Genomic DNA, 27,851 nt, shown 5'->3' with positions numbered 1-27,851 from the left:
CTTCTGGTTATCACTTGGAGGATATGAAAATGGTAGTTATTTATCCTGTTGGACACCAGGATTCAGAACTGTGGGATGGCTCGGAAACAGTATATTTGCTGTACAAAGGTTTTAGGTAGGAGTTAAAAATACTGAAAAGTAGAATACTTTAAAAAATAGAAAGGTTAATGGTTTATTATTATCAGAAAACAAAAGAAAAGTCTAAATCAAATCAATGTTTGGTATGACTACCCTTTGTGAAAGTGTACCGAGAAGAATTTATGCTGTTTTGAAGGCAAAGTAAGGGATTTTGTAGGCATATAATCAGGTGAATGATTAAACAATTACACCAAACAGGTGCTAATGATCATTGATGTCATATGTAGGTTGAAATACAATAATTAACTGAAACAGAAACAGCTGTGTAGGATGAATAAAACTGTGTTAGGAACAGCCAAACTCGGGTAACAAGTTAAGGTTGCTGAAGACAGTTTAATGTGGAAAGTCATACACCATGACAAGACTGAGCATAGAAACAGGACACAAGGTAGTTATACTGCATAGGCAGTGGTGGGCCAAGGAAACCTATTGCAGAGGATGAAAGACACATCATGCTTACTTCCCTTCACAATCTGAAGATGTCTAGCAGTGCCATCAGCTCAGAACCTGGTACAACCATCTATTGTTCAGAGAAATCTGATCAGAAATGGTCTTCATGGAAGACTTGCAGTCAAAAGGCCATACCTCTGACGTGGAAACAAGGTCAAGCGACTCAACTATTCACAAAAACACAGGAACTGAAGTACAGAACAATGGCAACAGGTGCTCTGGACCGATGAGTAAAATGTTTAAATATTTGGCTGTAGCAGAGGCAGTTTGTTCACTGAAAGGCTGAAGAGTGGTTCAAGAAGGAGTGTCTGCAGGTAATAGTGAAGTACAGTGGAGGTTTTGTGCAAGTTTGGGGCTGCATTTCTGCATATTGAGTTGGGGATTTGGTTAGAATTAATGGTCTCCTCAATGCTAAGAAGTGCAGTCAGGCAGATACTTATCCATCATGCAATACCATCAGGCATCTGATTGATCCCCGATTTATTCTGCATCATAGAAATGACCCCAAAACATACAGCCAAAGTCATTAAGACTATCTTCAGCATAAGGAACAACAATGGATCCTGGAAGTGATGGTGCGCCCCCCTTAGAGCCCTGCTCTCAACATCATTGATTCTGCTTAAATCCACAGAAGAACTGTGGTTAGTTCTCCTTAAAAAACTCTTTTTGAAGGCAAAGGGTGGTCACACTAAATATTGATTTGATTTAGATTTTTCTTCTGTTCACTCACTTTGCATTTTGTTAACTGATAAAACAATTATTATATTAACTATTAAAGGGACAGTCTACTTGATTTTTTATTGTTTAAAAAGATAGATAATGTCTTTTCTACCTATTCTCCAGCTTTGCATAACCAACATTGTTATATTAATATACTTTATACCTCTAAGTTTGCCCGTGTCTAAGCCCCAGCAGGCTGCCCATTATCTCAAAGCTTTTTAAATCTTGCACAACATCTAGACAGTGCTAGTTCACGTGTACCATATAGATACACGTACCATATAGATATCATTGTGCTCACTCCCATGGAGAATAATGGTTATGCAAGAACCAGCACTGACTGGCTAAAATGCAAGATTGTAAAAAGCACTGAGCTAAGGGGCAGTCTGCAGTGGCTTAGATATAGGCAATTATAGAGGTAAAAATTACATTAATATAATCATGTTGGTTATGCATAACTGGGGAATGGATAATAAAGGGAATATCTATATTTTTAAACAATAAAAATTGTCAAGTTCCTTTAACATTTCTATTTTTAAAAGCATGCTTACTTTACAGCATTTTTTCACACCTACATAAAACTTTTGCAAAGTACTGTATATCAGTCAAAACTCAGACGATTTACTTTAAAATAGAATATCACTTTAAAATGAGGCGTCACTTGACCCTCTAGATATAGCATGAAATGGTTAATGTAAAAATTATATCTTAATCCATGTTATACTAAGATTAGTGTCATAAAAGTTAAACCAACGCACTGTTGAGAACTGACATTACAAGAGTTAAAGGGTCACATGGCCAACATCATATGGTTTAATTGTATATTGTAGATAGACAGACAGATAGACAAATAGTCTACATTGATATTATTATGCTGGAGACATTTTGGATGGATGTGTGTACATAGGGAGTAAATAATGTCACACTGAGTAGAGTTACATTATAACTAAAAATAATTATTATTTTGTAAATAAAGCAATATCCTGGTAGGGGGTGCTACCTACTCTTCCTTTCCTTTGGTGTTTCCTCCACCTCTTCCGAGTCCCATGTGTCTGGTTGTTTCTTTTTTTCTGCCAGGGAACATATATAATATTTATCATACATATATGTTCCTATTTACATTTACAATTTATATCATCTGAATTCAAATGACGGCACTTACCTTTTCTTTCTCTTTCTTTCTCTAGCTCCTCCCTCTCTCGTTCGTTTTGAGATTTTTCTGCACAGACACAATATATTCATCATATTACTGATATGCAAGACCAGAGCCCTTCCAAACTCACATTTACAATGTGACATTTGAAATATATATATATATATATATATATATATATATATATATATACATACATACACATATATATATATATATACATATATGATAACATCATCAGACCTCTGCTCTGCAGGAAGTGCTGGGAGAAGCTAACAGTCAGTGAGAGGGATGGCAGAAGTAATTTTGTGAAAACACAGCCGTATAACCAATGTGTGTGTGAGAGTAGTATCCCTTCCCTATTGTGCTTTATATCCTGGAAGCCACAGATAAAGAGGCAAATTGGGAATTCATTGGTTTCCCCACTGCAGGTCACACAAAACAAGTGGGCATTGTGCCTGCTTTATCTGCAGTGATCAGCGTAAAATGTGTGTCAGATTATAGGTGCTCAAATACACACACTTCAAATGTAGCTGTGGGACAATGAGTGAAATAGCCTTATGTTTATTATTTACATGTTTCAAAACATCTCCTATTTGTCCCCAAGGTTGTTTTATTATATATACATATATATATATATATATATACACACACACACATACATATATACTGTGTGTGTGCTGGTAAATATCATTAATAATATCTGTACAAGTAATGTACAAGTAATGTACTGCTTGGCACTCAAACTTATTGTCAAGTAAAAGCTTATTTGATCATTAGTAGGGTCATTGGTAGAGCTACACATGCAAACAGTGTCCACTGGCTGTGTCATATGTGGGAGACATTCCTTAGATATGACAAATGTAACCCCTGCACTGCCATAAATCTGGTAAATGTAACTGCTGCGGCACTGCCAGACATCTTATAAATGTAACTCCTATACTCCTTGAGATATGACACATGTAACCGCTGCACTTCCAGAAATATAAACAAATCTAACTCCTGCACAGCCAGAGATCTAATAAGTCTAACCCCTGGACTGCCACAGTAGGTCTGCTCTTATTTTGACTCTCATACATGATTTTTAAATGCGTGCCCCCTCGTGAAAAAAATACCCCCCCCATTTCATTCGTTCTGTAGCCGACCCTGACTGAGAGTTTGAGATATATATATAAAATAAAAGATGAAATGATGCATTATGTATTTACCTCAATGTACAATATGATTGGTCACCAAAAGATATTTCACTGTGATTGGATTTGAATGAATTAGAATTAGCATGACTAAAGAACCAAGTAGGTACGAAATATTGCATTTTAATAGGGAAATGTTAGTTTATATATTTTTTTTTCTTTTATGAAGAGTTGTGCTGTCTGTAACTGAACTGTACAATACTATACAAAGACATATGCAGCTTGTATGGTAATTTATTTCTGAAGATATAATTTCTTTTATTCTTGCACCTTGTCAAAGAGTAGCTATGACTACTAGGTCTACGGTATAAAGTAGGTAGCCAGTGAGGCCCAAATCTCAATGAAATCCCTAACAGGAAAATTGATGCTATTTATGAAGCACTTATCTCATTAAACATGTCAAAACACACATATGCTATACATAGAGAGCATTAATATCTAAATAAAATAGAAACTATATGAGTTTACTTTACATTTTTATAAAGTAGAATGAGTTAAAAATGTATGCTTAGGAGCTCTTTTAACTTGATCAAATAATTGAATAAGGTGATAAGCTCATTATAGAAAAAGTTACTATCTGTGTTACATATAAGGAAATACATATTGTAATAGTGCTAAAATTCCACTTTAATAGCCTTATGACTATCCCAGGCGTTCATTCTTGCAGTCTCGCATAGGGTTTGCCTTTATCAGCTCTATTGGAAGTTTATTTCATGAATCGACCACCCTTTCTGTGAAGAATTTCTTCAGCAAATAAATCCTGAACCTAGAACCCTTTAACTTGAGTTCATCACCCCTTGTTCTGATTTTGCTCTTTTTGTGAAAAATCAGTCTCAGCTTTATTAAATTCCCTAATATCTGAAAGTAACTCCCATCTCTCTGTACCAGCCCTTAAACTGCAGTTAACCCTAACCACAGCTGTCCTGAACAAACTCTACTTGCTTGCTGGACCCCAAATTGCAATTAAGCACCACATGATCTCAGTGCAATTAACCCCAACTGAGACACCTTCTACACAATTTGATTTATGGCAAACCTCCCTGTAACCTGCCTCATTACAATAATCAGAAGAGAGGATGAGATTAATGGTTACAGTGAGCCCGTCCATCCAGCTGATTACATCTTTATTAGCTAACTTGATTAACAACAAACCTGCAAGAGGAAAGGTTGCTTCTGGCATGAAAGGTTGAAGAATGAATATTCTTTAATTGGACTTCAAGAAAAGTCAGTTCAATGAGCCATCAAGTCATTGTTCAATTTTAATTTTTTTAATTTTATTTTTTTATAGAAATATTTTTTTCTATTCCAAGGAGATGCTCTCACAAAGTTCTTAAGCTGGACTACTCATGTCCTGGACGAGAAAAGTATATTGCTCTTAATTGTAGATCATGTGTCTAGCAGTGCATATTATTAACAAAATGATTTTGTAACCTGGTATTTTTATTTATTTCAACTTCATATGTTATTTTATTTTTTAACAACTTCATTTTTTTTATAGTTGCGGGGGTTAAGTGTTGGCTATTTGCCATGCTACTACTTTTCAAGCCTCTAGTATACTTGTAGATGTGTCACTATTGATAGCAACAGGGCTTTAATAGTGAATGTTGTAGAAAACTTTAATAAAAGATTAGAATATACCCCAACATGTTAGTATACTGCATAGTTATCAGCAGTTTACAATGCGTCTCAGTTATCGTCATTATCACATCATCGTAATTTATATGTAAAGCACCCAGTGGCGTATTTAGGTTTTGTGCTGCCCTAGGCACTCACAATTCTGCTGTCCCACGCACCCAAAGGTTTTAGGCCTTTTTACCTCTTAATATTTTTTTGAGTCAGTGTGTAAAATGTTTTTGTTTATTTTTCATAACAAATAAAAAAAAAATGGGCTAGGAAAACACTTGCATACAGGTGGGTTGAATTGCATGCATCTCATACCATTTTCTCCCTGAGAGAAGGAAGAGAAAAGAAGGGGAGGGGAGAAAAGGGAGAGAAAGGAAAGAAGGGAGGGAGAGAGATAAGAGAAAAGTGGGAAGGGAGAGGAGAAATGGGGAGGGAAAGAAGGGAGGGAAAGAAAGGAGTGAAAGAAGGGAGCAAGGGAGAGAGGGAAAGAAGGGAGGGAAAGCAAAAAAGAAGGGAGGGAGTTGATGGAGGGAGTGAGTTGAGGGAGGAAGGGAGGGAGAAAGGAACAGATGGGAGAGAGGAAGGGAGGGAAAGAAGAATACACTTTGAAACAATCACTACCTTTCACATGCAACAACCTACAGTAATTACCATCATGTAAGTAAAACCTTTAGTGTCCGTTTACTATTTACTCCATGGGTTCATGAATGCAGAACAAGCTAGCTATTAGTAGCTAACATACATTAGTGTGGATAGTTTATAAATAGACATCACAAGATGATCTAAGCAGTGCACAGACGCATCCAGTCTGTTAGTTCCTAAGACCTGCAATAAGCACTGCACTCGCAGGAGAACCACAGCTGATAAGGGGAGGCAGCATATCGGCACAAGTTCTTCTCCTCCAGCCTCACCTTGTAAGCATATCCCTAGGCAACTTTCTCACCAAGAACGCTTCCACTGCAAAAATTGCGGCGGCTAAATGAATCAACGGTTTAAAAGAGCACTGCCTGTGAAGAGTGACCTTAATCAGCGCACGTGCCTTGTCTTCTCTGTAAAAGCCTGCACTTTATCGCTCACTGTACTGTATGCTGGCTTTTAGAGAGGATAGGGCAGATGTGCTGCCCCTCCCAAATCTGCTGAACTAGGCACTGGCCTTGTTGGCCTAGGCCATAATACGCCCATGAAAGCACCATCACATACATCCCAATGTTTGCCAGATGCCTTTAGGGACTAAAGTGAGGGGGGCATCTGGGAATAATCATGTGGACACAGCAAGGACATAATCATTGTGCTCATCTGCAGTTTTGGGTTGTCTTTGGTTTTCACTTTGGAAACCTGGACAAAAGTAAGCAGGGAAGATAAGTCTGGTGCTTAGAGGTAGGATTGGGTGTCCCCAGCATACAGGTAATGTTGAAACCCAAAGAACTTGATTAGGGAACTTAAAGGGACATAAAAGCCAAAAAATTTCTTTCATGATTCAGATAGAGAATACAGTTTTAAACAACTTTCCAATTTACTTATTTTATTTCATTTGCTTCCTTCTCTTGTTATACTTTGCTGAAAGGTTTATCTAGGCAAGTTCAGGAGCAGCAGAGAACCTAGGATCTAGCTGCTGATTGGTGGCTGTGTATATATACTGATTGTCATTGGCTCACCATATGTGTTTATTTAGAAACCATTAGTGCATTGCTGCTCCTTCAACAAAGCATACCAAGAAAATGAAACAAATTAGATAATAGAAGTAAATTAGAAACTTGTTTAAAATTGTATTCTCTATCTGAATCCCGAAAGAAAAATTTGGGTTTCATGTCCCTTTAAGGATGATGAGCAGATGGAAATGAGAATGAAACCTGGAGGGGAGCCTTGTAGAAACACAACATAGAGGTATAAAGGCCCTGAGGATACCAAGGAAAAATACACAAAAAAGGTACAGTAAGAGAAGTAGGAAGAAAACTATAAGAGGTTTGTGTCCAAAATGCTATGCGATTAGAGGGTTTAGAGCAGGAGAGTGTAGCTAACAGTGTTAAAAGCATCAGATAGACAAAGGATATAGACATGACTAATGCATTTTCAAGGACAAATTAAAATGTGATATTGTATATGCAAGTAGGGGTCGGTGTAAAAGTAGCTGAAAAGTATGGCTGTAGTTATGAGAGAATGGGATGTGCGTGCTGCAACATTGAATATTTCTATTCTTTATGTTGCATTTTATACTTTTCTGATGTATATAGAATGATTTGCTTTTTAAATGCATGACATAGAATTTGTATATTACTATATGTATATTCCTATACAAGATATTAAGCAGTACAAGTATTTCTCTTCACCTGTTTCCCCCTCTTCGTCTGTGGGTTTGCCAGGTGGTCTCAGGTGGATCATGTAATCATCTGCAAAACAAGTACAATACAGAATCCATGAATGCATCAGGCTGAGAGGCATTAAGTTCTGCCTTTTTGTGGCATAACTTACATGTTCTGTATCACTTTATTATTCATATCCTACAGGATTTGTATAATGTTAGCCATGTCAAAACATTGTTTAGCCACTCCTGTCCAGTAAGCATTATGCTTGAATAATATGGCCAGTCCTTCAACATAGGCACTGTGCTGTATTTCGGTGACATCCCAGACCTCTTTTTTTAGCAAGCATTTTTTAAGCAATAGATATGCTAATGTACCTCAAACCATTGCAAACACAAGAGCTTGCATCATTTTGTCATCCCTTTCCTAGATGAATCAGGCTTGTATAGCTTTGCTATCCCTTTCCTAGAGGAACCAGGCTCGTTATAGCTTTGCTATCTCTTTCCTAGAGGTACCAGGCTCTTTATAGCTTTGCTATCCCTTTCCTAGAGGAACCAGGCTCGTTATAGCTTTGCTATCTCTTTCCTAGATGAATCAGGCTTGTATAGCTTTGCTATCCCTTTCCTAGAGGAACCAGGTTCATTATAGCTTTGCTATCCCTTTCCTAGAGGAACCAGGTTCATTATAGCTTTGCTATCCCTTTCCTAGAGGAACCAGGCTCGTTATAGCTTTGCTATCTCTTTCCTAGATGAATCAGGCTTGTATAGCTTTGCTATCCCTTTCCTAGAGGAACCAGGTTCATTATAGCTTTGCTATCCCTTTCCTAGAGGTACCAGGTTCTTTATAGCTTTGCCATCCCTTTCCTAGCGGAACCAGGCTCTTTATAGCGTTGTCATCCCTTTCCTAGAGGAACCAGGCTCTTTATAGATTTGTCATCTCTTTGCTAGAGGAACCAGGCTCTCTATAGCTTTGCCATCCTTTTTCTAGAGGAACCTGACTCTTTATAGCTTTGCCATCCCTTTCCTAGAGGAACCAGGCTCTTTATACCTTTGTCATCTTTCCTAGATAAACTAGGCTCATTATAGCTTTGACATCCCTTTTCTTAGAAGAACCAGGTTCTTTATACCTTAGTCATTCCTTTCCTAGAGGAACCAGAGTCTTTCTAGCTTTGTCATCACTTTCCTTGACACTAGACTCTGCATCATTGCATCAATTTTTTAGAAAAAGCACTAGACTCTATATCACGTTATGAATTCCTACCCTAGAGGCACTGCACTCTGCATCAATTTGTCATTCACATCCTAGAGATATCAAGCACAGCAACAATTTGTCATTCACATCCTAGAGATATCAAGCACAGCAACAATTTGTCATTCACATCCTAGAGTTATCAAGCACAGCAACAATTTGTCATTCACATCCTAGAGATATCAAGCACAGCAACAATTTGTCATTCACATCCTAGAGATATCAAGCACAGCAACAATTTGTCATTCACATCCTAGAGATATCAAGCACAGCAACAATTTGTCATTCACATCCTAGAGATATCAAGCACAGCAACAATTTGTCATTCACATCCTAGAGATATCAAGCACAGCAACAATTTGTCATTCCAACCATAGAGGCACCAGGCTCTGAATTACTTTGTCATTACTTCTCTAAAGGCACCAAGCTTTGAATAATAATAATAACAATAATTCTATTCAGCTCTAATGGGACTCAAGCTTAGCACACTGTCCTTGGCTTTAAACAAATCAGAAACCGATAAATAACTATTATTTAGAAAACATACTAGTACTTAATTTATTGGATTTGGAAGAATGAAGGCTGAATTGCCCCTGCCACAATTTTAAATTACAACCCAGTTTACATTTAAATAGGTGCTGCACCTGTTGAATTAAACATCTGATCCTTCTCACCAGCATCACTTTATCTTTTTCTCCTCTAGAGTCACTTGTTTCTGCATCTCGATGCCAGACCTGCCTTAGAGGCACCAGGCTCTGCATCACTGTGTCATTCTTTCCATAAATGCACTAGGCTTCGTATCACTATGTCAAACCTACCTTAGAAGCACCTGCCTTTATACATATCTGTATAATATAACTACCATAATAGCACCTCCATCAATATTCTAGTCCTAGCCCGGGGCATCAGGCTTTCATCATGTTGCCAGTTCTTTCAAGTAAGTATCTATCTGTGTCACTGTGGCAGTTTTTTTCCTGTAGGCATCAGGTGACATGTCACTATACAAGTTGTACCATAGAGGCTTCTGGCTCTGCATCATTATACTAATCTGCACTAAAAGCACCAATTGACAAGGAGTTGCTTTTACAAGTCATAATAATCATAATAGAAACTATGAGTATGAAATGTATATATAGATAGAAATATTAATAGTTGTCCCCACACATATTACTTACAGTCATCGTAATTTTCTATAAATTTAAGATCTGGGTAGTCAGGCGGCCTTGTTGGTGGCTTTACTGGTAATTCTGAGTGTAGAAGAGACAAAATTAAGACATAAAAAGTTAATCTTTACATAGGTTAGGAAATATAAAATCATGTAAAGAGCCAATTGAGGAGGTATCTTGAGCATGTTGTAAAAAAGTATTTTAGTAAAAAAAAAAAAAATTAGCCATTTTTAGGGCAGCCATTAAAATAAAGGATAATGTATAAAACAGAACAATATTTATTCATCCTCAAGGTAGATACAGTTTGAGGTCCTTTATCAATTAAGTGCACACAATAGTTTATACAAAAACACAATTTAATAAAGTCATGGAAATTGCATTTGTCCGCCTGCAATCACCACTTGTGATGTAGCATTGCACGGCGAAATGCAACATTGTACAAGAGGATTCTTGTGCAATGCCGCTTGCTCCGGCACAACCAATTGCACTAGAGCAGGGTATGTCAATCACCCCAAATGATCAAGTGTTGGGATGATTGATCTCGCCACCTCTGAGACGACAAAGAGGCAATAGAAACAGTTTTTACTTCTTAAATATGAGCCGACTTGCTTATGCGAACCTGCTCCACATAGCCGAAAACACTCCAAATGCAGCTTAATAAATTTAGCCCTAAATATTATACAATTTAGTATAAAATCCTCACATTGCAGTAATTTTGAAACATTGACAATAAAAATATTTTAGGTAATTAACCATTGGTGAGAAGAGCAAGTTGGACGACATTTGGGGCCAGATGTTAAGGGATCACTGTGTCTACACACGAATGCAATCGGGTTGATTGAGACCCCCTGCTAGCATCCGACTGGCCGCGAATCTGCAGGGGGCGGCATTGAACTGCTGGTGCAATGATAAATGCCGACAGCGTATGTTGTTGTCATTTATCGATGTGCAGCGGACATGTCCGTTCGCACTATGATAAATCTACCCCATAGAAACATTTATATGTATACATATATAGACATACAGTATATATAAGTGCATTGGAGCCTTTTCCTGTTACGAAGATGAAAACATGTAAAGCATATTTATGCAATATTCATATTTAATAAACTTTTTAACTATGTATTTACTGTAAATATTTCACATTCCAATGTTCTGTATATAGCAGAATATGTTCTAAGTATTTTAAATAGATATTCCTCTATATATCTGTATATATCTATACCTATATATAATTATCTATATAAATAGGTATAAATATATATTTGTTTAAAAAAAACATCAGATATATGTAGACATATTTATTTCAGAATAAATAGAACATATTCCATTATGTAAATAACACTGGAAAATTAAATATTCATATTTTCATGTTGGGTTAGCGCTATTGTGAAAATGGTATGGTGTTTGCACGAGAGTGGGGTGTTTTTTTCAACTTTTTTTCTCCATTGACTTCTATGCAGGAATGCCTAAAAGCGATCTCGATTTTTTTACTTAGAACATTAATTAGAACATACATGCAAAGTTTCCTCATTATTATACAAGTTATGCCCATGTAGTGCCTATATCTTTTCTATGTATGCAATGACTTATTAATAAAAAAAATGAAATTTATGCTTACTTGATAAATTTGTTTCTTTCTTGACTCGATGAGTCCACGGATCATCATAATTACTATTGGGAATATCACTCCTGGCCTGCAGGAGGAGGCAAAGAGCACCACAGCCAAAACTGTTAAATACCACTCCACTTACCCACAACCCCCAGTCATTCGACCAAAGGGAAAGGAGAAAGGAAGTAATATAAGGTGCAGAGGTGCCTGAGGTTTATGAAAAAATAAACTGTCTGAATACAGGGTAGGCCGTGGACTCACAATGTCAAGAAAGAAACAAATTTATCAGGTAAGCATAAATTTAATTTTCTTTCTAATGACATGGTGAGTCCACGGATCATCATAATTACTATTGGGAATCAATACCCAAGCTAGAGGACATGGATGATAAGGGAGAGACAAGACAGTTAGCCTAAACAGAAGGCACCACTGCTTGAAGAACCTTTCTATCCAAAACAGCCTCAGCTGAAGCAAAAGTATCAAATTTGTAAAATTTAGAAAAAGTATGTAAAGATGACCAAGTGGCAGCCTTGCAAATCTGATCCACAGAAGCACCATTTTTGAAAGCCCAAGTAGAAGAAACAGCCCTCGTGGAATGAGCCATAATTTTCTCAGGAGGCTGCTGACCAGCAGTCTCATATGCCAAGCGAATAACACTCCTCAACCAACAAGAAAGAGAAGTAGCTGTAGCTTTCTGACCTTTACGTTTTCCAGAAAAAAAACAACAAATAAAGAAGAAGACTGGCAAAAATCCTTAGTTGCCTGCAAATATTATTTCAATGCACAAACTACATCCAAGTTGTGCAACAAACGTTCCTTATGAGAAGGATTAGGACACAAAAAAGGAAAAAAAAAATTGATTAATATTCTTATCAGAAACAACCTTGGGAAGAAAACCTAGTGCAGTACGTAGTACTACCTTATCAGAGTTAAAAATAAGGAAAGGAGACTCACATTACAGTGCAGAAAGCTCTGAGACTGTTTGAGCCGATGAGATAGCAACCAAAAACAAAACCTTCCAGGTTAACAACTTAATATCCAAATAATGCATAGGCTCAAATGGAGCCTGTTGAAGAACTCTCATAACTAAATTAAGACGCCAAGGAGGAGTCACAAACTTAAACATAGGCTGGATAACCAAAAGCTTAACAAAAAGACTGAACGTCTGGCACATCCGCCAGACGTTTATGTAACAAAATAGATAAAGCAGAAATTTGACCCTTCAGGGTACTAGCCGACAAACCTTTCTCCAGACCCTCCTGGAGAAAAGACAAAATCCTAGGAATCCTAACTCTACTCCAAGAGTAGCCCTTAGAATCACACCAATACAGATATTTTACGCCATATCTTGTAATAAATCTTTCTAGTCACAGGCTTACGCACCTGAATCATAGTCTCAATAACCAACTCAGAAAAACCACGCTTAGATAGAATCAAGCGTTCAATCTCCAAGCAGTTAGCTTCAGAGAAACGAGATTTGGATGAAGGAAGGGCCCCTGAAGTAGAAGGTCCTTTCTTAATGGAAGACTCCACGGTGGAGACAATGACATTTCCACCAGATCTGCATACCAGATCCTGTGAGGCCAAGCCAGTGCAATGAGAATCACTGACACCCTCTCTTGCCTGATACGAGCAATGGCCCGAGGAAGAAGGGCAAACAGAGGAAACACGTATGCCAGGCTGAACTTCCAGGGAACTGCTAGAGCATCTATTAGAACAGCTTGAGGATCCCTTGACCTCGATCCGTACTTCAGAAGCTTGGCATTGTGACGAGATGCCATAAGATCCAATTCTGGAAGACCGCACCTGAGAATCAAACTGGAAAACACCTCCGGATGAAGTTCCCACTCCCCCGGATGAAAAGACTGTCTGCTCAGAAAATCCGCTTCCCAATTTTCCACCCCTGGAATGTGAATCTCAGACAGACAGCAATTGTGAATCTCTGCCCACTGAATAATTCTGGCTACCTCCTTCATCGCCAAAGAACTCCGACTGAAATCTGATAAACTGGGTTGAAGCCAATTGAGGCCAGGCTAGGAGAGCATTGAAGATTGCCCTCAACTCTAAGACATTTATAGGAAGAACCGATTCCTCCTGAGTCCACAGACCATAAGCCTTCAGAGAACCTCAGACAGCTCCCCAAACCAGCAGACAGGCATCCGTGGTCACAATCACCCAGGTAGGCCTGCGAAAACAGGTTCCCTGGGAGAGACGATCCTAAGACAACCACCACGGAAGAGAAGCTCTTGCAGCCTGATCTAGAACAATCTTCGGAGACAGATCTGTATAATCCCCGTTCCACTGTCTCAGTGTGCATAACTGCAGAGGTCTGAGATAAAACCGAGCAAATGGAATGATGTCCATGACCAAAACCATCAGACTAATAACCTCCATACACTGGGCCACCGACAGATGAGGAGATGACTGAAGAGCCAGACAGGAATTTAAAATTTTTGACTTCTTCTGTCAAAAAGATCTTCATTTCCAGAGAATCTATAATGGTTCCCAAGAATTCCACTCTTGTAGCCGAAATCAAGGAACTTTTCCTAAATTCACCTTCCAACCGTGGAAGCGCAGAAAAGACAACAACAACTCTGTGTGGGAGTTTGCTAGTTGAAAAGATGGCGCCTGAACTAGAATGTCACCCAGGTAAGGAACTACTGCTACCCCCTGCAGTCTGAGAACTGCCAATAACGCACCCAGGACCTTTGAAAACACCCTGGGAGCTGTTGCAATATCAAAAGGAAAAGCCACAAACTGAAAATGCTTGTCTAAGAAAGCAAATCTCAGAAACTTGTGATGATCCTTGTGGATGGGAATATGCAGATACGCATCCTTTAGATCTACTGTAGTCATGAACTGACCCTCTTGAAACAGAGGAAGAATAGACCGAATAGTTTCCATCTTGAAGGACGGAACTCTGAGAAACTTGTTTACACACTTGAGATCCAGGATTGGTCTGAAAGTTCCCTCCTTTTTGGGAACGATAAAGAGATTGGAATAAAACCCTAGTCCCTGCTCCTGAACTGGAACAGGAACGATCACTCCCATGTCGGAAAGATCCTGAACACAACTAAAGATTGCCTCTTTTTTTCTGATTTACAGATAACCTCGACAGATGAAACCTGCCCCAGGGAGGAAAAGTTTTGAACTCCAGCTTGTATCCCAGGGACACAATATCTACCATCCAGGGATCTGGAACATCCCTTACTCAGGTTTGAGCGAACAAAGATAGCCTGCCCCCCCACATGATCCATTCCCGGATCGGGGGCAGACCCTTCATGCTGTGTTTGAGTCAGCAGCAGGCTTCTTAGATTGCTTCCCCTTGCTCCAGGACTGATTGGACTTCCAAGAGGGCTTGGACTGATCCTGCTTGGAGGAGGAAGACTTACCAGAGAAGTTAAAAAAGGACCAAAAATTACTCTGACGACCCTTCCCTTTATTTCTCCTATCCAGAGGAAGAGAATAACCCTTCCCTCCAGTGATATCAGAAATTATCTCAGCCAAACCAGGTCCTAACAAGGTCTTCCCCTTGTAAGGAATGGATAAAAGCTTAGATTTAGATGATACATCCGCAGACCAAGAATTTAACCATAAAGCCCTGTGGTCCAAAACAGCAAAGCCGGAAATTTTTGCTCCCAACTTGATGACCTGTAAAGAAGCGTCCGCAATAAAAGAATTAGCCAATTTTAAAGCCTTAATTCTATCCTGAATTTCCTCCAGAGGAGATTCCTGTTGAATAGAATCAGACAATGCAACAAACCAATATGCAGCCGCACTGGTGAGTGTAGTAATACATGCAGCAGGTTGCCATTGGAACCCCTGGTGAACATACATCCTTTTAAGTAAAGCTTCTAACTTCTTATCCATGGGATCTTTAAAAGAAAAACTATCCTCAATAGGGATAGTGGTCCTCTTAGCCAAAGTGGAAATAGCTCCCTCTACCTTAGGAACCGTCTGCCAAGATTCCTTTAAAGAATCCACAATAGGAAACATCTTCCTAAAAATAGGAGAAGGAGAAAAAGGAATTCCAGGCTTCTCCCATTCTCGTGAAATAATTTCTGAAACCCGATCTGGAACAGGAAAAACTTCTGCCACAGAAGGAACCTCAAAAAATTTGTTAAGTTTACTAGCCTTCTTGGGAGTAACTATGACTGTAGAATCAGAGTCATCCAAACTAGCCAAAACCTCCCTGAGTAACAAACGGAGGTGCTCCAGCTTAAATCTGAAAGAAACAACCTCAGAATCAGCCAAAGGAGACACTATCAGAGTCTGAGATTTCACCTTCAGAAGCTACTGAAATATCTTCTTCCTCAGTCTTCTGAGAAGAAACATTAGACATAACTGAAACAGAATCAGAATTCCTTTTGCGCTTACCCTGCAACACAGGAAAAGCAGACAAGGCCTCAGAAACAGCAGAGGATATGTGAGTAGACAAATCCTGCAAAGAAAAACCAACCTGAGACGAAACGCAGGGCACTGCATGTGAAGAGGATTGAGATTGGGATGAATGGGGAGAAAGCTCTGCTACAGTTTGAACAGGAGGCTCCTGAACAACAGACTCCCTAGAAATCGAAGGCTCTGTATCAAAAAGCCTATCCCTATACTGCAAAGCTCTCTCTACATGAGGAACAGAAAGGGATAGGTGGCAGGTAACATCTTGCAAGTCCTCTTGGTCCATTTTACACACAAAAGAAAATAATGCTATTGTCTCTTTAAATAATGCTACTGTCTCTTTACCGAGAACAAAATAAAAAGCCCTGAGCCCTTTCAAGCACCTATGCACACTATCAACTGAGGTGCTAAATGAATCCCCTACCAACCGGAGGATATACAGAGACTAACTTGCGCACACAAAACGAACCGGACCTCACGCTGAAGCTCCACCAAGAAACTGCAGCACCGGAGAAGTCATGGAATCAACCTCTCACTTCAGTAGACTAAGCACACAGAGAGGAAGAGAGGGCACACTTTGCGCCAAACAAAACTCCGCCCATTGTGTGCGTCTACACAACCTCCCGGCCAGAATAACATGCTAACAAACTGCCGCCAGGAGAAACCACACAAAGAGAGCCATTAGGAAACTACCTGCCTCCAAATAAACGGAAAAACTCAGTTTTAGCAGCAAATATAAAAAAAATGTTTTAACCATAAAATTTGCAAAACATACATAAGAGCCCAAAACAACAGTCACAAACTTCCATCCAAACTCCTCACAGTGCCCCACGATACTGCCATGAGTAATAAAACCTGAACACCTTCAGGAATATTAACCCCCTAAGTGCCAGACTTCTCAAAATAAAAAACAGCACTTATCTCAATGATAATCTGTCCGGCAGCAGGACAGCTCACAGTATTAAAGGTAACACTCCTTACATGAACCTGTGGAAAGACAAACAAAAGACTGAACAAACCTACTTATACTTTTCAAAAGAAGGGCAGCATAAACTATATGGGAGGGGCAGAGGGGATTATACCCCCCAAGTTCCCAAATGCTCAAATGTCACCATTGCTCTACTGAAGAGACTGAAATTGACTACGGCTACACCATAAAAAAAAAACAAAGCAAACCTGCTTTGCTTAAAAATAACAAACTCTTGGTAGAAGAATCAGACAACACCTCCTTGTACTACAAGCAAAGAGAATGACTGGGGGTTGTGGGTAAGGGGGGTGGTATTTAACAGCTTTGGCTGTGGTGCTCTTTGCCTCCTTCTGCAGGCAATCAGTGATATTCCCAATAGTAATTATGATGATCCGTGGACTCACCGTGTCATTAGAAAGAAAACACATACAAATTAATAATAAACGTATTAGAGCTGAAGCAATATCATGTTTGGTACAGTGCAATATTACAAGTAAAACCTTTCTGTACAGTGAGAACTTTGCGTGATTGTAGTGGCACAATATTTTCAATGTTAAAAACATAATTTATTTTCAAAACGTGAGTTAAATATGGCAAACTTTAAAAAAGCCCACTGTTGTAAACTATTGTAAAGTTGTGCACACTTTTTTCCCATAGGATAATATCCCGTTTTACAAAATAGTATATAATATATAAGTTTATTATTCATTTACAAGTTTAACTTTTTTATTGAAACTAAAGAGCTTAATTTCACACAAAGAATCAATTATATAAAACCCTCAGTGTACACGGCAACGCTGCAGTGAACATTCTGCAACTGGCAGAGAACCCTCGCATCACACAGTGAAGTGTGCCACCTGACTACCGTCAAACAAGCATCCAAAAACCTGCACTTTTGATTTGCGATGTGGATACTTTTACAACATTGCAATATTGACGATTCTTTAGACATCAGGACCCTGGAAAATAAGGGCACAGTTCTCTAAAGCTCCCTTCTCAGGCAAAAAGATACATCTGTGCTAGGAGATTTCACAGGATTCTCTAAAGGCAAAATGTTACATTGAGAGCTGTTAATCTTGCAATGGGGTATAGTCACCCAACATTTCTTTATGCCACTGGTTTTCAACCTGTCCCCAGGCCTCCCTAACAGGCCACATTTTGACGATATCTGAACTAGAGCACAGGTGAAACAATCAGTAAACTGTTATTTTACCTGCTCTTACCCAAGGTAATCCTGAAAATCTGGTCTGTTGGGGAAGGTTGAGGACAGGTTTGAAAACCAGTGCTTTATGTGAAGGAGAGACATACATTATTTCTATTGAAAGTATGCATAAAAGGTTGTATTAAAGGGACAGTCAACACACAAATTGTTATATTGTTTAAAAAGATAGATAATGCCTTTACACAAAAAACAGTTATATTAATATACTTTATAACCTTTAAGCCTCTAAATTTCTGTCTGTTTCTAAGTCACTAAATACAGCCCCTTGATCACATGCTTTGAATTAGCTTTTCACAACAGGGGAGTGCTAGTTCATGTAGCCATATAGATAACATTGAAGTCACACCCGTTGATTCTAACAACACAGCACTAATTGGCTTAAATGCAAGTCATGTGATCAGGGGGCAGTCAGAAGATGCTTAGATACAAGGTAATCACAGAGATAAAAAGTATATTAATATAACTGTTTTCTGTGCATAACTGGGGAATAGGTAATAAAGGGATTATCTATCTTTTTAAAAAAAAAAAAAAAATTTGCGTTGACAGTCCCTTTAATAGTAACATTTGTATAACAAGAGCACAGCAAAATGTGAATTTAAATTACTTAGTAATATTCCTATACAAAGTAAACTGGAAAAATGTGCTTAAAAATATTATATATTTTAGCTCCCCTGCAAGATTCCTTATTGCAGAAAATGTATTTTATTTTATATTTATACTTTATTATTATTTAGTTGTTGAGCGGCAATAAATGTGCAGCGATTTACAGTTGTGCTCATAAGTTTACATACCCCTGGCAGAATTTATGATTTCTTGGCCATTTTTCAGAGAATATGAATGATTACACAAAAACTTTTCTTTAACTCATGGTTAGTGTTTGGCTGAAGCCATTTATTATCAGTCAACTGTGTTTACTCTTTTTAAATCACAATGACAACAGAAACAACCCAAATGACCCTGATCAAAAGTTTACATACCCTGGTGATTTTGGCCTGATAACATGCACACAAGTTGACACAAAGGGGTTTGAATTGCTATTAAAGGTAACCATCCTCACCTGTGATCTGTTTGCTTGTAATTAGTGTGTGTGTATAAAAGGTCAATAAGTTTCTGGACTCCTGACAGACCCTTGCATCTTTCATCCAGTGCTGCACTGACGTTTCTGGATTCTTGGGGAAAGAAAAAGAATTGCCAAAGGATCTCCGGGAAAAGGTAGTTGAACTGTATAAAACAGGAAATGGATATAAAAAGATATCTAAGGAATTGAGAATGCAAATCAGCAGTGTTCAAACTCTAATCAAGAAGTGGAAAATGAGGCGTTCTGTTTGATAACATACTGCATTCATCTTGCCATCAATTCTGACCAAATTTCCTGTGCCTTTGTAGCTCACACATCCCCAAAACATCAGTGATCCACCTCCGTCTTTCACAGTAGGAATGGTGTACCTTTTATCATAGGCCTTGTTGACTCCTCTCCAAATGTTTATGGTTGTGGCCAAAAAGCTAAATTTTGGTCTTATCACTCCAAATTACTTTGTGCCAGAAGGTTTGAGGCTTGTCTCTGTGCTATTTGGCGTATTGTAAGCGAGATACTTTGTGGCATTTGCGTAGTAATGGCTTTCTACTGGCGACTCGACCATGCAGCCCATCTTTCTTCAAGGGCCTCCTTATTGTGCATCTTGAAACAGCCACACCACATGTCCTGTATTTCCCCTGAAGTTATTTGTGGGTTTGTCTTTGCATCCTGAACAATTTTCCTGGCAGTTGTGGCTGAAATTTTAGATGGTCTACCTGACCGTGGTTTGGTTTCAACAGAACCCCTCATTTTCCACTTCTTTATTAGAGTTTGAACACTGCTGATTTGCATTCTCAATTCCTTGAATATCTTTTTATATCCCTTTCTTGTTTTATACAGTTTTTCCCTCAGATACCTACCTTTTCCCGCAGATCCTTTGACAATTCTTTTGCTTTCCCCATGACTCAGAATCCAGAATAGTCAGTGCAGCACTGGATGAAAGATGCAAGGGTCTGTCAGGAGTCCAGAAACTCATTGACCTTTTATACACACACACTAATTACAAGAAAACAGATCATAGGTCAGGATGGTTAGCTTTAATAGCCATTCAAACCCATTTGTGTCAACTTGTGTGCATGTTATCAGGCCAAAATCACCCGGGTATGTAATCTTTTGATCAGGGTTTTTTGGATAGTTTCTGTTGTCATTGTGATTTAAAAAGAGTAAACACAGTTGATTGATAATAAATGGCTTCAGCCAAACACTAACCATGAGTTAAAGAAAAGTTTTTGTGTAATCATTCATATTCTCTGAAAAATGGCCAATAAATCATAAATTCTGCCAGGGTATATAAACTTATGAGCACAACTGTATATTCTCTCTTTTTTTATTTTTTAAAAGAGAAAGGATTGAGATATTCTTATCTAAGGGTCAGCTGGATTTCAGTTTTATAGAATCAGGCGCCAAGCCTGTTAATTACTTTACAAGGCCATTAAAAAGATAGATAGATAGATAGATAGATAGATATATAGATAGAAATACACTATACTAACAGTCATAGATGCCTTGCTTTTGTGAAGACCAACTACAAATCACAAGTAGATGTGTTTTTAGTCCAGGCGGTTTCTAAGGATGATTCTAGAAGAAATTGAATACTCACTGGGCTGAGGTCTCTCAGGAATGACTGGACGCTCAGGTCTTCCACGATCTGGAACCCGTGGTGGTTTCTTCTGACGCCTGGTTTGTCCATCTAAATAAAGAGAATATAGAGGCAAGGTTTATTCGATTTTCTAGGGTGAGGAGAAAAAAAAAAAGCTAGGGCGACACAAGAGAAGGCAGGGATGAAACAGACTGAGTAAGAATGAATATTCTTACAATCATCATAGTCCTCTCTTTCCAGCCGTTCATTATAATCCTCTGTGGGTGGTTCTTCATCTGGACCTGAAGATGAAGGAGAAAGATAGGTCGCATAAATACTACAAATACACTATGTTTGTTTCTATACTGATTGGAAAAGGAACATGATTTCACACCAGTGGCGTATTTAGGTTTTGTGCTGCCCTAGGCACTGAAAATTCTGCTGAGTGTGTGTGTGTGTAGTGAGACTCAAAGAGTACTGCTACCCCCCAATCTGCTTCCCTAGGCAAGTGCGTTGTTTGCCTAGGACAAAATACGCCTGTGTCACACTCATTGTCCTCTGAATCACACAATACCCAATGGGAGCTTGAATCTATTTTTGGTTACAAATGAACATCTATTGATCTGTAATTAATTAGTAGAGGATACAAAAAAGAAAAAAAATCATACTAATAAAGGTTGCCTGTCTCTTACCAGGCTGTGGTCTCCTATCTTCTCTATCGGGCTCCTCTGGCTCAGGCGGTGGTTGTAGTGGTCGTTCTGAAATATAAATGTTTAAAATATTAAATATTTAATTCTTGCTGCTTTATTTAAAGTATGCTTCCACAAGAAATAGCTACTACAAAATATGTAGTACCTAGACAATACCCTGCAATATTATGAGATACTTTAAACTGTAGATAATATTCATGTTCTTGTAACTTATCTTCGCCATAGATGATGATAAATCATGACTGCCCCTGTCTGACTACTTCCATAGTATGGCAATTGCTCATTAAAAGAACATTAAACTCATAGCAAATCAGCAATTAAAAAATCATGGTACCCAATTGCTAAATAACGGGAAAGCAATGCAGCAAACCTGTGAAAATCGAACTAGAAATAGCACATAAATAATTAACGAGTTTTGAGTTATGAGCGGCTCGGCAATAACTTGCAAGTTATTTCCACCGCTCACCTCCCTATAGCGCTGCTATTACAGGTTTGCAAAAACCCGGCGTTAGCAGACAATATGGCAGGGTTGAGCTCCATACCGCACACAAATACCAGCGCTGCCTTGAGCTCGTGCACGATTTCCCCATAGACATCAATGGGGAGAGCCAGCTGAGAAAAAGCCTAACACCTGCAATAAAGGAGCGTAAAGCTCCGTAACGCAGCCCCATTGATTCATATGAGGAAAGAAAATTTATGTTTACACCTAACACCCAACATAAACCCCTAGTCTAAACACCCTTAATCTGCCGCCCCCGACATCGCCGACACCTACATTACACTTATTGACACCTAACCTGCCGCCCCGACATCGCCGCCACCTACCTACACTTATTAACCTCTAATCTGCTGCCCCCAATGTCGTCGCTACCTACATTACACTTATTAACCACTAATCTTCCGCCCCAATGTCATCGCTACCTACGTTTATTAACCCCTAATCTGCCACCCCTGAGATCGCTGCCACCTACCTACACTTATTAACCCCTAATCTGTCGCCCCCGACATCGCCGCCACCTACATTACACTTATTAACCCCTAATCTGCCGCCCCCAACGTCGCCGCCACCTACATTACACTTATTAACCCCTAATCTGCCGCCCCCAAAGTCGCCGCCGCCACTATACTAAAGTTATTAACCCCTAAACCTCTGGCCTCACACATCACTAACACTAAATAAATATATTAACCCCTAAATCTAACCCTAACACCCCTAACTTTAATAAAATTAAAATAGATCTAAATAAAACTTATTATTACCTAACTAATACATATTTAAAACTAAATACCTGTAAAATAAACCCTAAGATAGCTACAATATAACTAATAGTTACATTGTAGCTATCTTAGGTTTTATTTTTATTTCACAGGCAAGTTTGTATTTATTTTAACTAGGTAGAATAGTTAGTAAATAGTTATTAACTATTTACTAACTACCTAGTTAAAATAAATACAAATTTACCTGTAAAATAAAACCTAACCTGAGTTACACTAAAACCTAAAAACATTACACTACAATTAAATAAATTACATTAATTAAATACAATTAACTAAATTGCAAAAAATAAAAAACACTAAATTACACAAAATAAAAAAGAAATGATCAAATATTTAAACTAATTACACCTAATCTAATAGCCCTATCAAAATAAAAAAGCCCCCCCAAAATAAAAAACCCTAGTCTAAACTAAACTGCCAATAGCCCTTAAAAGGGCCTTTTGCGGGGCATTGCCCCAAAGAAATCAGCTCTTTTACCTGTAAAAAAAAATACAAACAACTCCCCAACAGTGAAACCCAACACCCACACAACCAAACCCCCCAAATAAAACCCTATCTAAATAAACCTAAGCTCCCCATTGCCCTGAAAAGGGCATTTGGATGGGCATTGCCCTTAAAAGGGCATTTAGCTCTTTTTCCTTGCCCAAACCCCTAATCTAAAAATAAAACCCACCCAATAAACCCTAAAAAAAACCCTAACACTAACCCCCGAAGATCCACTTACAGTTTTTGAAGACCAGACATCCATCCTCAACGAAGCCGGGAGAAGTCTTCATCCAAGCGGCAAGAAGTCGTCCTCCAGATGGGCAGAAGTCTTCCTCCAGATGGCATCTTCTATCTTCATCCTTCTGACGCGTAGCGGCTCCATCTTCAAGACATCCGGCGCGGAGCATCCTCTTCTTTCAACTCCTCTTAAAGAATGAAGGTTCCTTTAAATGATGTCATCTAAGATGGTGTCCCTTGAATTCCGATTGGCTGATAGAATTCTATCAGCCAATCGGAATTAAAGGTGAAAAAATCCTATTGGCTGATGCAATCAGCCAATAGGATTGAGCTTCAATCCTATTGGCTGATCCAATCAGCCAATAGGATTGAGCTTGCATTCTATTGGCTGATTGGAACAGCCAATAGAATGCGAGCTCAATCCTATTGGCTGATTGGATCAGCCAATAGGATTGAAGCTCAATCCTATTGGCTGATTGCATCAGCCAATAGGATTTTTTCACCTTTAATTCTGATTGGCTGATAGAATTCTATCAGCCAATCGGAATTAAAGGGATGCCATCTTGGATGACATCATTTAAAGGAACCTTCATTCTTCAAGAGGAGTCGAAAGAAGAGGATGCTCTGCGCTGGATGTCTTGAAGATGGAGCCGCTCCGCATCGGAATGATGAAGATAGAAGATGCCGTCTGGATGAAGAATTCTGCCCGTCTGGAGGACGACTTTTTGCCGCTTGGATGAAGACTTCTCTCAGCTTCGTTGAGGATGGATTAGGGGTTTGGGCAAGGAAAAAGAGCTAAATGCCCTTTTAAGGGCAATGCCAATCCAAATGCCCTTTTCAGGGCAATGGGGAGCTTAGGTTTATTTAGATAGGGTTTATTTGGGGGGTTTGGTTGTGTGGGTGGTGGGTTTTACTGTTGGGGGGGTTGCTTGTATTTTTTTTTTTTTTACAGGTAAAAGAGCTGATTTCTTTGGCGCAATGCCCCGCAAAAGGCCCTTTCAAGGGCTATTGGCAGTATAGTTTAGGCTAGTTTTTTATTTTATTTTGGGGTTTTTTTTTATATTTTGATAGGGCTATTAGATTAGGTATAATTAGTTTAAATATTTGATAATTTCTTTTTTATTTTGTGTAATTTAGTGTTTTTTATTTTTTGTAATTTAGTTAATTGTATTTAATTAATGTAATTTATTTAATTGTAGTGTAATGTGAGGTTTTAGTGTAACTCAGGTTAGGTTTTATTTTACAGGTAAATTTGTATTTATTTTAAATAGGTAGTTAGTAAATAGTTAATAACTATTTACTAACTATTCTACCTAGTTAAAAAAATACAAACTTAGCTGTGAAATAAAAATAAAACCTAAGATAGCTACAATGTAACTATTAGTTATATTGTAGCTAGCTTAGGGTTTATTTTACAGGTAAGTATCCAGTTTTAAATATGTATTAGTTAGGTAATAATAGTAAGTTTTATTTAGATTTATTTTAATTATATTAAAGTTAGGGGTGTTAGGGTTAGACTTAGGGTTAGGGGTTAATAACTTTAGTATAGTGGCGGCGGTGATGTTGGGGGCGGCAGATTAGGGGTTAATAATATTTAACTAGTGTTTACGATGCGGGAGTGCGGCGGTTTAGGGGTTAATATGTATATTATAGTGGTGGCGATGTCCGGAGCGGCAGATTAGAGGTTAATCATTTTATTATAGTGTTTGTGATGCGGGAGGGCCTCGGTTTAGGGGTTAATAGGTAGTTTATAGGTGTTAGTGTACTTTGTAACACTTTAGTTATGAGTTTTATGCTACAGATTTGTAATGTAAAACCTATAACTACTGACTTTAGATGACGGTACGAATCTTGTCGGTATAGGCTGTACCGCTCACTTTTTGGTCTCCCAGGCAAAACTCGTAATACCGGCGCTATGGAAGTCCCATTGAAAAAGGACTTTTTGAAAGGTGAGGTAGTTACGTTGTGTTATGGGCAAAAAAGTGTGTGGTACAGCTAAATCCTGCAAGACTCGTAATAGCAGCGGTAGTGAAAAAGCAGCGTTATGAGGCTTTTTCACTCATAACGCAAAACTCGTAATCTAGCCGTATGTAAAGAAAGGAAAGAAATTTTACCTTAGAATTTCCTCAGTAAGGGAATTATACCAAAAAACGGATGCACTACGCAATCAGACTGTATTAATATATAATCAATATGGGGATCTCAATGCACTGGATCATTCTAGCTGGTTCCAATATTTTTAGCTTAAAGGACCAGTCAATACAGTAGATTTGCATAATCAACAAATGCATGATAAGAAGACAATGCAATAGCACTTAGTCTGAACTTCAAATGCATAGTAGATTTTTTAAAAATAAATTGCAAAGTTATGTCTATTTCCACTCCCCCTGTATCATGTGACAGCCATCAGCCAATCACAAATGCATATACTTATATGCTGTGAATTCTTGCACATGCTCAGTAGGAGCTGGTGACTCAAAAAGTGTAAATATAAAAAGACTGTGCACATTTTGTTAATTGAAGTAAATTGGAAAGTTGTTTACAATTGCATGCTCTATCTGAATCAGGAAGTTTAATTTTGACTTGAGTGTCCCTTTAACATGAAAGTAATAGGTACAAGCGCGGCTGTACTTAGCTCATTCTTAGAATATTTATGTCTCTCAAATAATCAGGTTAAGGGGGGGCATTTCAAATCTATATACCTTAATTAATATGTCAGATAAAAATCTTAAGTTGACTTTTATGGCTAAATGGTAAACAGATCTAGCTATAACTTAGCCGGAACAAAAACTGAAAAAGGTGCACCTCATTCTCATTCAGTGCTAACTTGAAAGAAAATTGGATCAAAGCAACCTTTTGTCGGTACCTCCAGCCAGGTACCAGTTTACACCTCCAGGTTACAGTTTAGTGGCTCTTCTGGAGGTGTTTTCCGGGCTGTGGAGAGAGAGGTACTTATCTACATAAGTAGTGATCCTGCACATACATTGTGAATATATGGTTTGAAACCTGAAATGTATTAAGAACTATATTTGATAAAACCATACAACAAACACCGACACAAGCTTTGCTCCATGATTCAGTACCCAGGTTTACCTGGAAAGGCCAACAAACTGATTGCTGTAATTTACTCAGCAACTAAAGTGTGTATAGCTAGATTCTGGAAAACCAGTTTGCCCTCATGTAATATAACTGAGTGTAAAATTAACGACTACCACCAGATGACGAGCTTCTTTCCGCAGATATTTTGGATAATAAGGAACAATATTTGGTTTTGTGGGACCCGTGGATTATGTATAAAGAAGCTAGAAATAGATAACTTGTGACTGTTTGGAGAAAGGGTGCTCTGCTCCGGCAAGCTGGTTGGACAACTGTGTGTATAGGGGGAAGACAGAACCTGACCTCATCATATGGGTGAATGGGTACTGTCCTTTTTTCTTTATCACTGTGCCTGGGGGCTGGGACGCAGGGAGAAAGATTGTTTTGTTTTTGTTTTCTCTGTTGGTCTCAGTTCCCATGGACATAATTCTAGATGGTTTGTTGGTATTGGTAATTTCTTCAGAAAGCTTACATAATGTTTCAGACCTGTTTTCTATAGTGTTTCATAATTCATCTGATTTTTGGGCTGTTTTTTTACCTGTTGAGATTTCTTAAGACATTGTGATGTTTCATACCTGATTTAGTAATTACTTATTGTATAATCTATACAGAAACTTTAATAGAAATGTTTTTAAAAAAATCTTTAGTAGCCACATCATATTGTAAATAGACATGTGCGATTCGATCCGGTCCGAATCAAAATTCGGACTAATTTGTCGAATTCGGAGATTCAGATCAATTCGAATTTCCGAATTGCGGTAGTCCCGAATCTACCGAATAAATCCGAATCGATTCAAATTTATTCGGTAGATTCGGATGGCCGTGTATTACACTAGTATTGTACAGTATATTAGGTTTTATCACTCTGCTATGGGTTAAACCTAATATACAGTACATAATACTAGTGTAATACACAGCACATCCCACCTAACACTTACCAAAATTCCGAATCGAACCGAACCGAATCCAGCCGAATTTTTTCGAATCCGAAAGAATCCGAATGAATCTGAAACGAATTCATTCTATTTTTTCCGAATACGAATCGTTCCGAACCGAAATAGGAATCGATCCGAACCAAACCGAAACAAATTTTTCAAGGCTGCACAAGTCTAATTGTAAAGAGTCTTTAAGCATCCAATTAGGATGCGTGTCCTAGGACTTGCTAGGGAGCATGCAGCTAGCATCTGTAGACACTTTATTTCC

The 27,851-nt window shown here is 38.4% G+C and overlaps 1 protein-coding gene across 1 annotated transcript in view; it reads right to left on the bottom strand.

The window, feature by feature from the left end:
- AEBP1 (AE binding protein 1) overlaps positions 1-27,851 on the bottom strand; it is a 78,377-nt gene that overhangs the window by 27,659 nt on the left and 22,867 nt on the right. Inside the window, exons 4-10 of the mRNA XM_053718138.1 lie at positions 21,534-21,599; positions 21,078-21,143; positions 20,863-20,952; positions 10,001-10,072; positions 7,605-7,664; positions 2,471-2,527; positions 2,313-2,378 (exon numbers count right to left, since the gene is read on the bottom strand). Of these exons, the coding sequence (XP_053574113.1) occupies positions 2,313-2,378; positions 2,471-2,527; positions 7,605-7,664; positions 10,001-10,072; positions 20,863-20,952; positions 21,078-21,143; positions 21,534-21,599 (477 nt within the window). The remainder of the gene's footprint in view (positions 1-2,312; positions 2,379-2,470; positions 2,528-7,604; positions 7,665-10,000; positions 10,073-20,862; positions 20,953-21,077; positions 21,144-21,533; positions 21,600-27,851) is intronic.

Source organism: Bombina bombina, chromosome 6, assembly GCF_027579735.1.
Source record: "Bombina bombina isolate aBomBom1 chromosome 6, aBomBom1.pri, whole genome shotgun sequence".
Taxonomy (NCBI): Eukaryota; Metazoa; Chordata; class Amphibia; order Anura; family Bombinatoridae; genus Bombina; species Bombina bombina.
This window is presented reverse-complemented; position numbering and strand designations above follow the sequence as displayed.